Here is a 13,901-nt window from a genome sequence, read left to right as displayed (position 1 = left end):
TGATGATTAGTGATGTGGAGCATCTTTGCATGTGCCTGTTGGCCATCTGAATTTCTTCTTTGGAGAATTGTCTGTTCATATCCTCTGCCCATTTTTTAATCAGGTTATTTGCATTTTGGTTGTTGAGATGTGTGAGTTCTTTATATATTTTGGATGTTAAGCCCTTGTTGGATATGCCATTTACAAATATATTCTCCCATACGGTAGGATGTCTTTTTGTTCTGCTGATGGTGTCCTTTGCTGTGCAGAAGCTTTTTAGCTTAATGTAGTCCCATGAGTTCCTTTTTGCTTTTGTTTCCCTTGCCTGAGGAGATGGGTTCAGGAAAAAGTTGCTCATGTTTATATTCAGAAGATTTTTGCCTATGTTGTCTTCTAAGAGTTTTATGGTTTCATGACTTACATTCAGGTCATTGATCTATTTTGAGTTAAGTTTTTTGCATGGGGTTAGACAGTAATGCAGTTTCATTCTCTTACATGTAGCTGTCCAGTTTTGCCAAACCCAGCTGTTGAAGAGGCTGTCATTTCCCAATTGTATATCCATGGCTCCTTTATCGTATATTAACTGACCATATATGCTTGGGTTAATATCTGGACTCTCTATTTTGTTCCATTGGTCTATGAGTCTGTTCTTGTGCCAGTACCAAATTGTCTTGATTACTGTGGCTTTGTAGTAGAGCTTGAAGTTGGGAGGTGAGATTCCCCCTGCTTTGTTCTTCTTTCTGAGAATTTCCTCGGCTATTCAGGGTCTATTGTGGTTCCATATGAATTTTAGAACTATTTGTTCCAGTTCGTTGAAGAATGCCGTTGGTATTTTGATAAGGATTGCATTGAATCTGTAGATTGCTTTAGGCAGGATGGCCATTTTAACAGTATTACTTCTTCCTAGCCAAGAGCATGGGATGAATTTCCATTTATTAGTATCCTCTTTAATTTCTCCTAAGAATGGCCTAGTTTTCAGGGTATAGGTCTTTCACTTCCTTTGTTAGGTTTATTTCTAGGTATTTTATTCTTTTTGATGCAATTGTGAATGGAATTGTGTTCCTGATTTCTCTTTCTGCTAGTTCATCGTTAGTGTATAGGAATGCAACAGATTTCTGTGTATGAATTTTGTATCTGTAACTTTGCTGAATTCAGATATTAGTTCTAGTAGTTTTGGAGTGGAGTCTTCAGGGTTTTCTATGTACAACATCATGTCAGCTGCAAACAGGGAAAGTTTAACTTCCTTACCAATGTGGATACCTTTTATTTCTTTGTGTTGTCTGATTGCTGTGGCAAGGACCTCCAGAACCATGTTGAATAAAAGTGGAGAGTGAGCATCCTTGTCCTGTTCCCGATCTTAGGTGAAAAGCTTTCAGCTTCTCTCTGTTAAGTATGATGTTGGCTGTGGGTTTGTCATATATGGCCTTTATTATGTTGAGGTACTTGCCCTCTATTCCCATTTTGCTGAGAGTTTTTATCATGAATGGATGTTGAACTTTGTCAAATGCTTTTTCAGCATCTATGGAGATGATCATGTGGTTTTTGTCCTTCTTTTTGTTGATGTGGTGCATGATGTTGATGGATTTTCGAATGTTGTACCATCCTTGCATCCCTGAGATGTATCCCATTTTATCATGGTATATGATCTTCTTGATGTATTTTTGAATTCAGTTTGCTAATATTTTGTTGAGTATTTTTGCATCTATGTTCATCAGGGATATTGGTCCGTAATTTTCTTTTTTTGTGGTGTCTTTACCTGGTTTTTCTGTTAGAGTAATGCTGGCCTCATAGAATGAGTTTGGAAGTATTTCCTCCTCTTCTACTTTTTGGAAAAGTTTAAGGAGGATGGGTATTAGGTCTTTACTAAATGTTTGATAAAATTCAGCAGTGAAGTCATCTGGTCTAGGGGTTTTGTTCTTACATAGTTTTTTGATTACCAATTTAATTTTGTTGCTGATAATTGGTGTGTTCAGATTTTCTGTTTCTGGGTCAGCCTTGGAAGGTTGTATTTTTCTAGAAAGTTGTCCGTTTCTTCTAGGTTGTCAAATTTGTTAGCATATAATTTTTCATAGTATTCTCCCAAAAATTTTTTGTATTTCTGTGTTGTCTAGTGATTTCTCTTTTTTCATTTCTGATTCTATTTATGTCTGTAGACTTTTCTTTTTTTCTTAATAAGTCTGGCTAGGGGTTTATCTATTTTGTTTATTTTCTCAAAGAACCAGATCCTGCTTTCATTGATTCTTTCTATTGTTTTATTCTTCTCAATTTTATTTCTCCTCTAATCTTTATTTTGTCCTTCCTACTGATTTGGGGTCTCATTTGTTCTTCTTTACTAGTTTTGTTAATTGTGACTTATATGGGATTGTTCTTTCCTGAGGTAAGCTTGTATTGCAGTATACTTCCCTCTTAGCATGGCCTTCTGTGCGTTCCAGAAATTCTGCGGTGTTGAATTATTTTTGTCATTTGTCTCCATATATTGCTTGAACTCTGTTTTTATTTGGTCATTGATCCATTGGTTATTTGGGAGCATGTTGTTTAGCCTCCATGTGTTTGTTTTCTTTGCATAATTTATTTCTAGTTTCACACTTTTGTGGTTGAGAAGCTGGTTGGTACAATTTCAATCTTGTTGAATTTGCTGAGGCTCTTTTTGTGGCCTAGTATATGATCCATTCTTAAAAATGTTCCATGTTCACTTAAGAAGAATGTGTATCGTGTTACTTTTGTGTGGAGAGTTCTATAGATGTCTGTTAGGTCCATCCATTGTAATGTGTTGTTAATGCTTCTGTCTCCTTCATTATATTCTATCTGGTTGCTGTGTTCTTTGGAGTGAGTGGAGTGTTGAAGTCTCCTAGAATAAACGTGTTGCATTCTATTTCCCCTTTTAATTCTGTTAGTATTTGTTTCACATATGTAGGTCCTCCTGTGTTGGGTGCATAGATATTTATAATGGTTATATCCTCTTGTTGGACCTACCCCTTTATCATTATGTCCTTTGTCTCTTGTTACTTTCTTTGTTATGAAGTCTATTTTGTCTGGTACAAGTACTGCAACATATGCTTTTTTCTCCTTATTAGTTTCATGAAATATCTTTTTCCATCCTTTCCAATTCAGTCTATATATCTTTGGGTTTAAAGTGAGTCTCTTGTAGGCAGCATATAGATGGATCTAGTTTTTTTTTATCCATTTGGTGTGACTCTATGTCTTTTGATTTGTGCTTTCAGACTATTTACATTTAGGGTGATTATCCATAGGTATGTATTTACTGCCATTGCAGGCTTTAAATTTGTGGTTGCCAAAGGTTCAAGGTTAACTTCCTTACTATGTAATATTCTAACTTAACTCACTTACTGTGCTATTGTAAACACAATCTAAAGGTTCTTTTTTTTTTCCTCCTCCATTCTTTATATATTAGGTATCGTATTCTGTACTCTTTGTCTATCCCTTGACTGACTTTGGGGGTAGTTAATTTGATTTTGCATCTGCTTAGTAATTAATTGTTCTCCTCTCTTTACTGTGGTTTTATCACCTCTGGTAACAGCTATTTAGCATTAGGCACATATCTGTCTATAGCAGTCACTCCAGAACTGTAAAGATGGTTTGTGGGAGGTAAATTCTCTCAGCTTTTGCTTATCTGGAAATTGTTTATTCCCTCCTTTGAATATAAATGATAACCTTTCTGGGTAGAGTATTCTTGGTTCGAGGCCCTTATGCTTCATTGCATTAAATACATCATGCCACACTCTTCTTGCTTGTAAGATTTCTGCTGAGAAGTCTGTTTATAGCCTGATGAGTTTTCCTTCATAGGTGATCATATTTCTCTCTCTGGCTGCTTTTAATAGTCTGTCCTTATCCTTGGTCTTTGCCATTTTAATTATTATATGTCTTCGTGTTGTCCTCTTTGGGTCCCTTGTGTTGGGAGATCTATGTACCTCCTTGGCCTGAGAGACTATCTCCTTCCCCAGACTGGGGAAGTTTTCAGCAATTACCTCCTCAAAGACACTTTCTATCCCTTTCTCTCTCTTTTCTTGTTCTTGTACCCCTATAATGTGAATATTGTTCCATTTGGATTGGTCACACAGTTCTCTTAATGTTCTTTCCTTCCTAGAGATCCTTTTTTCTGTCTGTGCCATCAGCTTCTTTGTATTCCTCTTCTCTAATTTCTTTCATTTAGCATCTCCTCCACCATATCTAATCTGCTTTTAAAACCCTCCATTGTATTCTGTACTGATTGGATCTCCATCCTGAATTCATTCCCAAGTTCTTGGATATTTTCCTGTACCTCCATGTACATGTTTATGATTTTTATTTTGAAATCTCTTTCAGAGAGATTGATGAGTTCAGTTTCACTTGACCCTTTTTCTAGTGTTTGTGGGATTTTCATTTGAGCCATGTTCTTTTGTCATTTAATATTTTTATGTGGTGCCCAGAATCTCTAGTCTCTGGAGCTGATCAGCTCCTGGAGTAATGTCGTGGGTTGCAGGGGAGCAGCGCTGGCGCCTGGTGGGAGGAAACAGCTCTTTCCTGCTTCACAGCTGTAGTGCCTTTCTCCACTGGCAGAACCAGTGGGCCAAACACACAGGTTTATGCCTCTATGCTTTGCATTTGTAGCTGCCATAGGCGAGGCTTTCTTCTGGCTGGCCTGACACATGGGCAGGAGCTGCCAGTTTGTGAGCCATGTTTTGGCTGACTGGAGGAAGGAGCAGCAGGGTGCATATCACAGTAGGGGGCCTTGCAGCTGTGTAGCCAGCCAGTGGGATGGAGTGCCTGAAGCTCTTGACAGTTACCAACCTGCTGGGCAGTGTGAGCCTGGACAATTTTGTCTATTTGTCCTTTCTCCTGAGCAGTAAGGTCCATTCAATCCTTGCCCCTTTTGCAGCCCTCTCACTATTACGAAGTCTCTCAGACTACTTGCCTTTCTTTTGTCCCAGAGCAGCCGTATATGGATCCCTGATTTCCACAAGTGGCTGGAATCTCAGTCTGTCCAGGTATTCCAGTTGACTTAGCTTTCAAACCCCGCTAATCACCAGAGCACCATGCTGTGTAGGTTTGTGCTCTCAGAGCAGATCCCCAGGGCTAGGTGTTCAGCAGTCCCAGGCCTCTACTCTCTCCCTGCTCCATTTCTCTTCCTCCTGCCAGTGAGTTGGGGTGGGGGAAGGGCCTTGGTACGTTATCCTGTTCCATGTGGCCTGCCCTTTCTGCAGGTGTATGCAGTCTGGTGCAGCGTTCTTTCTTGTTGCTCTTTCAGGATTAGTTCTATTAATTGTATTTTCATATTATATGTGGTTTTAGGAGGAGGTCTCTGTCTCACCTCTCATACCGCCCTCTTTAATACCCATTCAGGGCTTTTGTGGTTCCATGTGTAGTGTAGAATTATTTGCTCTAGTTTGTTGAAAAATGCTGTCGGTATTTCAATAGGGATTGCATTGAATCTGTAACTTGTTTTGGGCATAATGGCCATTTTGATAATATTAATTCTTCCTATCCATGATCATGGTATAGATTTCCATTTCTTTGTGTGTTCTTTAATGAGTGTCTTACAGTTTTCAGAGTACAGGTCTTTCACCTCCTTGGTTAGGTTTATTCCTAGGTATTGTATTCTTTTAGATGCAGTTGTAAATGGAATTGTTTTCCTGATAACTCTGGCTGGTAGTTTGTTGTTAGTATATAAGAATGCAGCAGATTTTTGTGTTTTAATTTTGTATCCTGCAGCTTTGCTGAACCCAGTTATTCTAACAGTTTTTTGGTGGAGTCTAGGGTTTTCTGTGTATAATATAATACCTGCAAATAGACAGGGTAACCTTTTTCTTACCAATTTGAGTGCCTTCTCTTTGTTTTGGCTATTTTTAAACTGCTTAGTGGCCCTTTTATCTTTATAATTTTTTGCAGGGGCAAAAGGATTAGTAGTTTCCTTTTCATTTTGCTTCTAAGATTGTATTTCACAGGCCATAAGAAAGAGGGGAAATTCCATTTAGTGATGTTATTTTGCTTACTTAGAAATTCTTGAAGAGCAACTAGTTTCTGTGCAAAAATGCAGAGCCAAGTGGTAGGGTAAAGTTGTGTTGCACAGCTGGTAAGTTCAGAACTGGAATTCTTGCCCAGGTTTTTCTGACTTTGGAGCTCCAACTCTTAAGAATTAATTTCCATATCATATTGTACTTTATGTCAGAATTACAGAAAATGATATGAATAAGTGAAGTACCCTTTTTTTCAAATCACACTTTAAAAAAATGTAGATATCCATGCACCACTGTAAGATTAAAAAATAACTAATGAAAAGATTAAAACTGTCAACATTCCAGTCTGTGGTGGTAATTGTTATTGATCTATGAAAGACATTAAAGTCATACTTTATATGTGCATACAGAATGACTTGTACATACATACGATTTTCACTCAGAGTGAGAAATATCCTAGGTCTTCAAAGGTATTTGTACAGCATTTCTGTTTTAAGTTTTAAGAGTTTTACTGTAGAGAGGAATGAGGTGATGTAGAGTGAATGCAGCTTTCAGTTTTCTCTCTATAAAGTTGTGCTTTCCTGAGTTTTGACTCCTTAAGTCTTTAAACTTATTTTGAAATAATTTTAAACTTATAAAGAAGTTGCAGCACAAAGAACTTCCTGTGTAACTTTGAGCCAATTGCATCGTTAACATCCTGCTGAATATTTTTTATCACATTCCCTCTTATATACTCATTTTTGCTATGTGCATGTGTGTAGAGAGAAAAATAATCAGTATTACTATTTTCAGAATTCATTTGACCCATTTGTGAATAAGTTGTTTATGTCATGCCCCTTCCCATTATATGGGTGTATTACTAATCATTGAAATATTTGTTCTATTATTGTCTATATTGTTTGCTTCTACTTTTTCTATTTTAAGTTGCCTTGTAATATGAATGATTTTGAAGCTGTTTTTCTTTGTGTACATCTATGGACTTTTTCAAGTTCTTAGAAAGTGAAATGCTGAATCAAACAGAACGTACAATTTTAAGGCTTTTACTATTTATTATTAAGGTGCCTTCCAGAAGGAGTAAATCTTTTAGTCTCTTAGTAAGTCATTTCACCTTTCTACCAGTAGTGTATTAGAAGCCCACTTCTCAGTCTTTTTATCAGCCATATCATAATAAATCTTATTTTTAAAATGCCTTTACTAATTTCCTCATGAATTGCCTCTTAATATTCCTATATTTTCATACTTCCATGTGGTGGTCATCTGTTTCTTTGATGTATAAGTGGTCATTCTGTATTATATTCAGAGTTCCTTTGAACCATTTGAGAATAAGTTGTTTATATCATGGGAATAGGTGCTCTCAATAAGGTAGAATCACTCTGCCCTACCACCTGACTGTTAATAGTCTCACAACATTTATTGATAATCTCTCCCATGGATTTAAGTTACTGCCTCTATAGTTTAACACATACTTACTACACTAGTGTTAATTTCTGAACTGCTATTTGCTTCATTGATCCAAGTATTGGTTGGCACAAAACTATTTTGATTGTTGGGTTCTGTTATGATCTCCTAGACCATATATTTCAGAATTTTCTTTACTATAATCACAGAACAATATTATTCTGACGTACTCACTTCAATAAAAGTGGTCTCAAATTACACAAAGTGATCCTGTTTGGATTTTAATTGGAATTGTTACGTATTCAGGATAATTTGGGAAAAGAAACCTATTTAAAATATTACATCTTCTAAGAAAGGACTTTTCTTTATTCATTTTCATCATTTTGTTGAGGTATAAGAACTGCCCATATGTAAAGTATTCAGTTTGATACATTTTGTCCTATATATGCACCTGTGAAATCATTGTAACAATCAAAATAATGAACATATCCAGCAGCACCCATACAAGTTTTCTCGTCTTTCTGATGTCATCTTGTTACTGTGTACCCTGATGCAAACACTGCTGTGCTTTCTGTTTCTATAGATTAGTTTAAAATTTCCTAGAATTTTATGTGAATAGAACCATAAAGTATGTGCTTCTGATTGTCTAGCTTATTTTATTTACTATGCTATTTTAAGATTCATACATGTTTTTGCATATACCAATAGTTTGTTCATTTTTATTGTTGAGTAACATTCCATTGTATAGATATACCACAGTTAATCAATTCACTTATTGATAGGTTGTTTCTAGTCTTGGGCAAATAAAGCTACTATGAACATTCATGTCCAAGTCTTTGTATGGACTGTTGTTTTTAATTTATCTTGGATAAATACCTAGGCGTGGATTCCTTGGTCACAATACTTGATATATGCATAACTTTTAAGAAATTACCAAACTTTTCCAAAGTGGTTATAAATATAAAAACATATTTTATATTTCCACTAGCAGTATATGAGAGATCCATTTGCTCTACATGTGACCAACATTTGGTATGGTTTTAATTTTAGATACTCTAGTGCTGTAATACCATGGCACATCATTGTGGATTAATTTGTATTTCCCTTATGACTTATATTGAGCATCTCTTTGTGCATTTATTATATGCATATCTTTTTGGGAGGAGTGGCTGTATGAACTTTGGTCCATTTTTTAATAGGTAGTTTGTTTTCATATTACTGAGTTTTGATAGTTCTTCATATATTCTTGATGCATCTGTTACCAGATATGTGATTTGCAAATGTTTTCTGCCATTTTATCTTTTCAATCTCTTAACAGTGTCAACGAGCAGAAGTTCTTAATTTGGATGAAGGCCAATTTATCAAGGTTTACTTCTATGTATTGTGTTTTTGGTATCATACTTTCCCTAACCGAGGTCACAAAGATTTTCTCTATACTGTCTTTTATAAGAGTTTTATAATTTAATTTTACATTTAGGTCTGTTACCCTATCAAATTAATTTTTGTATATGGTGTGAGAATAAGGATCAGGGTTTTTTGTTTGTTTTGGGGTTTTTTTTTTTTTGTATGGTCATGAATGCTACCACCCTTGTTTAAAAGGTATTTTTCTCATTGAATTGCTTTTCACCTTTTTAAAATCAACTGGCCATATATGGATTTATATGTTCCATTCTGTATTTATATCAATACTGTGCTCTCTGGAGAACATGGTAATAGAGGGTTTTCCAACTTTTTGTTCTTATTCAAAATTATTTTGGGTATAATAGATCTGCATTTCGTTACAGATTTTGGAATTGGCTTGTCAGACATAAACCTGATTTGTATTGCATTCAATCTGTAGATTTGTTAAGGGTGACTATAACAATATTGAGTCTAAATATATTCATTTAGTTAATTAGGTCTCAGTAATGTTTGGTAGTTCCCAGTATGTTGGTCTTATATTTCTTATGTCCAGTTCATCTCTTTTAAGTATTTCATATTTTTGACAGTATTTTACAATTTCTAGTTTTTGCTGATATGTAGAAATACAGTTGATTTTTGTATATTGCTGTCACATCCTGAAATTTTACTAAACTCACTTTGTATTTCTAGTAGTTTTATTGTAGATAACAAGATACTCTATATAGACAGTAATGTTGTTTATGAATAAAGATAGTTTTACTTCTTCCTTTCTAATCTGGATGCCTTTTATTTCTTTGTCTTGCTGTTTTGAACTGACAGGTCTGTTAACATGATTTACATTGATTGACTTTCAGATATTAAACTTACCTTTCATTCTGGGGATAAACCCACTTGGTCCTGATTTATTAGCATTTTTATTCATTGTTAGGCTTGTTTTGCCAAATTCATAAGAGTTGGTCAGTTCTTTTCTTGTAATGTCCTTGTCTGGTTTTAGGTTTTAGTGTCAGAGTAATGCTGGCCTTTTATATTGAGTTGGGAAGTACTGGTATTATGTCTCCTCAGTATTTGGTAGAATTTCCTAATGAAGATGATGGGGTCTGGAATTTCCTTTGTTGTGAAGTTTTTAACTACAAATTCATTTTCTTTAATAGGTAAAAGGCTCCTTAGGTTATCTATTTCTTTTTGAATGAACTTAAGTCTGACTAGAAGTTTTGTAGTTATATTTTAAAGTACCAGCTTTTTGGTTTCATTGATTTTTCTCTATTTTTCTATTTTATTTATTTCTGTTCTGTTATTCCCTTTTCCAGTTTACTTTCATTTTAATTTGCTTTTTTTTTTTCTTTCATTTAGGTAAAAGCTGAGGTTATTGATTTGAGTCCTTTCCTAATATGGGAAGATTAGGGCTATAAATTTTCCTCTAATCTTGTATCTACCTTCCCCAAATACTGTATTTTCATTTGCATTCAATTCAAAATACTTTTTAATTTGTATTTTGTATTTTCTTTGTTGCATGGATTGTTTAGTTTCCAAATATTGGGATTTTCCAGATACTTTTCTGATGATGATTTCAAGTTTAATTTCATTTTGGTCAAAGAACATGCTCTGAGTTATTTTAAATTTATTGAGACTTTGTTGATATTCCTATTGCCCCCCTCCCACCCCATGATCCTTTTTTCTTGATAAGCTTATTTTTTGCTTAATAAACTTTGTTTATGCTTGTTTTTTTGTGTTGTGTAGGAGGTTGTTCATTACTGCCAGTTCCATCCAGCTAGGGGGCTCCAGGTGTCTGTTTTTGTTTAACCATTGATTTTTTAGATGCAATTCAGTTGTTTAACTCTTTAGTTGCCCATTAAAAAATCTAAAACCCAGGAGGAAGAGGATGTAATAGTAGTTATAAAGTATTGATGTATTAAAATACAAAATAAGAGATAACATTACTTTTGCCTCCAAGGTAGTAAAATACTTTATTTCACCTTTGAACACAGCCATTATTTACATATCTGTACTTCTTACTTGATTTATAGGCTTTTTATGGAAATTCTCAATGACTGTTCTGATGTGGATGAGATCAAATTCCAAGAAGATGGTTCTTGGTGTCCAATGAGACCGAAGAAGGAAGCTATGAAAGTATCCAGCCAGCCTTGTACAAAAATAGAAAGTATGTGAAAAATGGTAGCTGAGAGCAAAGCAATAGACTCATGCAACATTATCTTTGTCTCACTTTGGCCACTGCATTTAGAGCTGTTTGCTACCTTTATCTTTTGATCTTCTGTTACATATGTAATTTCCCCCATGTGCTTTTTATTCTTAAGATATGTGATAAAGTTCATACCATCTTATAATCAGCCTTTTAATAATATTTTTCATATGTAAATTGAATGAAACAATTACCTAAAATCATTTTAGAATATTGTGTTTGTTACAAAATGAAAAGTTGTAAAGGACATTTCTAAGGGGAGTTTTTTAGAATTGTTTTTTGAGTACCTGTTGGGATATCCCCAAGTAGAAGTGTGGTTCCAGAAACTGCATCAGGGTCTGGGAGGTTGTCACAGGTTAGTTGCTAAAAAAGTAAACACATTGTTTCCATTTCTTTGTGGGAAAGAATTTGAAGGTTGCCTTTGTTATACCTATGATGTATACTTAGCCTTCAATTCCCTTTACCTGTCCACAGGGTTGGGAAACTAAGTGCACTTTGAGTAATTAAATCCCATGGGTAAATGTAAAGTTTCTGTTTATCTGACATAGGCCACTGGCTGCATTTGAGTTTTCTGCTATGTTACCGTACCAACAATGCCATGAATAATAGGTGCTCAGAATAAGAAGAGAGGACAGGTATAGGATTTGTCAGTATTGGTCATTCTCATGTGATTGTTACTGAACCACCTGTAGAATGTGTGGAATGGTCAAGGTTTTCCCCATCTTGAGAAAAACAGTGGAGTAGTTAGTTAGTTGCTGCTGCTTTTCCATTACCAAGGAGCGATCATTTTCTGCTCCGTAAATTACACTTCTGGGAAATGGTAAGAACATACAGTGTATGAGACTATCACAGTGGGCATAAAGGAGAACCTAAATGATTAGGAGATGACTGATAAGAAGACTTTAAATGTCTGAATAACTGAAGTGAGAAGTTTGGAGTTTCTTTCAGTTTATCAAGGTGAAAATATTTATCACGTTCTGGCTTATGGTGAAGAGCCTATACTGTCTTTGACATGAGCACTGTTGCTTTGGTAGAGTAGAAGTACCTGATTCTCACTTAACACTGCCACCTATCTGTGAGTATACACAGCCATTGGAGCTACAGACTGTTGTCCATGGCAGGAGACCAGCCCCTAACTCCACACATCTGACTATAAAATGACTGCTTATCTGGGCAGACAGCATGAGCAGCAGGACCTATGCAGATACTTGGCAATATGGGGCAATGACTACTAAGAGCATGCCGTTTGAAGGTTTTTGACCCTCTCTCAAGGCAAACAGCTCACCCTGTCTCCCCAGGTAGATAGTCATTTTACAGACAGATATCTGGAGTTAGTTGATATAGGTTCCATGGGATAGGGTATGTGTCTTTACTGGCTGTGTATTCTCCTGGACATGCTGCACAGTTAAGACATTTATGGCTATAGTTCATTTGTGGGACACCTTTGATTTTTTTTTTTCCCCTCTGTTCCCTACATGCAGGTTCAAGTGTCCTCAGTAAGCCTTGTTCAATGACTGTAGCCAGTGAGGCAAGCAAGAAGAAAGTGGATATTATTGACCTAACAATAGAAAGCTCTTCTGATGAAGAGGAAGACCCTCCTGCCAAAAGGAAATGCATCTTTATGTCAGAAACTCAAAGCAGCCCAACCAAAGGGTTTGTTAATTTATAGTTCACTATTGTTTATTACCCTTGGAACTAACTGTTCTTGGGCTAGGGTTGAGAGTTGCATAACATTAGAAGGGTATTTTAATTTGTCTTTGTTTCATTGAAATATTTTCAAGTGAGCACGTTGTTAAGAGGAAAGCAAATTTTGATGAAGAAACTATTCACACTTCAGGGAAGTAAAAGTTGGAATCTTCTCCTGTCTAAATATTTATTTCATATTTGATAATTTTTGTCATTTTCTTGAACCTATTTCTAAGGAGTAAATTTGGCATCACAGACCAACATGAGAAAGCCTGGTGTAATAGAGTGGAATTAGGAAGCTGGCAAGTGTGAATTCCAATTTTGATGCCATTACTTATTTGTTCTGTGATATTGGGTGAATTATTTGTTTGAGCCTCCTCCTTCTGTTCTGTAATGGTGTTAAATAATGCCTACCTCATAAGATTATTTTCAGGTTTCAGGAAAATAATAAATAAGCTTAGTCTCAGTGTCAGGCACATGGTAGTTTCTCAGTAAAAACTGATGGCCTCCCCTTCTCACCCTCTGTAGGGCAAAATATGGGCAAGTAAATGCATTCTAGCATTGTGTTCTTTATGCTTCACCTGCCAGAACCATTGCTCGCCTATTGTAAGTGACAGGTATATTTAGCAGTAGGTACTTCTTAGAGATTTGGGGACCTGTGAGAAAGTAGCAGAGGGTTCTCTTGATGTCCTTTGAAGATGTTTTAAACTTGAGTGTGACATTCTTGTCTTTTTTGCTTCTCAGTACACTTATTTTTTCTAATGGCTTATTGGGACATAATTCCCATTTTAAGTATTCAGTTGTATTTAAGTATTAAGTAAAATCAGCACAATTAGGTCATTTTAGTAAATTCATAGAGCTGTATAATTACCTTCACAATTCAGTTGTACAGTATTTACAACACCCAATAAGCTTTCCTCTTGTTTATTTGCAGGTAATTGCCATTTGCACCCTACATCTAGGCAGCAGTTAATCTGCTTTTCAAATTTTGCTTATCATTTACATTCTAGAAGTGCCAGCCAAATTGTCTGAAAGGAGCAATAAATGATGGGCTTCCCCCGAAAAAAAAAACCATTTGAAAGACTTTTCTCATTTTCTGTTCCACTACAAAAACAGAAAACCTCCCCAAAAACCTCATTCTAATTAAACGGGTAAAAGAAAATATACACCCTTACTATGATGTGTATATCATATCTGGAAATGTAAGTATTTTAACAGTGAAAAAGACAACACAAAAGAGGGTTAATTCTCCTGGTTTAAAAAGTAACTATTAAAAAAGAATAATG

The 13,901-nt window shown here is 35.5% G+C and overlaps 1 protein-coding gene across 11 annotated transcripts in view; it reads left to right on the top strand.

Annotated features, from left to right (window-relative positions):
* The window catches only part of PIAS2 (protein inhibitor of activated STAT 2), a 128,587-nt gene that overhangs the window by 99,022 nt on the left and 15,664 nt on the right, over positions 1-13,901 (top strand). For all 11 annotated transcript variants that reach the window (XM_036918660.2, XM_036918664.2, XM_036918661.2 and 8 more), the window contains 2 exons: positions 10,757-10,890; positions 12,411-12,582. In XM_036918660.2, the coding sequence (XP_036774555.2) occupies positions 10,757-10,890; positions 12,411-12,582 (306 nt within the window). The remainder of the gene's footprint in view (positions 1-10,756; positions 10,891-12,410; positions 12,583-13,901) is intronic.

The sequence above is a fragment of the Manis pentadactyla genome, chromosome 6 (genome assembly GCF_030020395.1).
Source record: "Manis pentadactyla isolate mManPen7 chromosome 6, mManPen7.hap1, whole genome shotgun sequence".
Classification (NCBI taxonomy): Eukaryota; Metazoa; Chordata; class Mammalia; order Pholidota; family Manidae; genus Manis; species Manis pentadactyla.
This window is presented reverse-complemented; position numbering and strand designations above follow the sequence as displayed.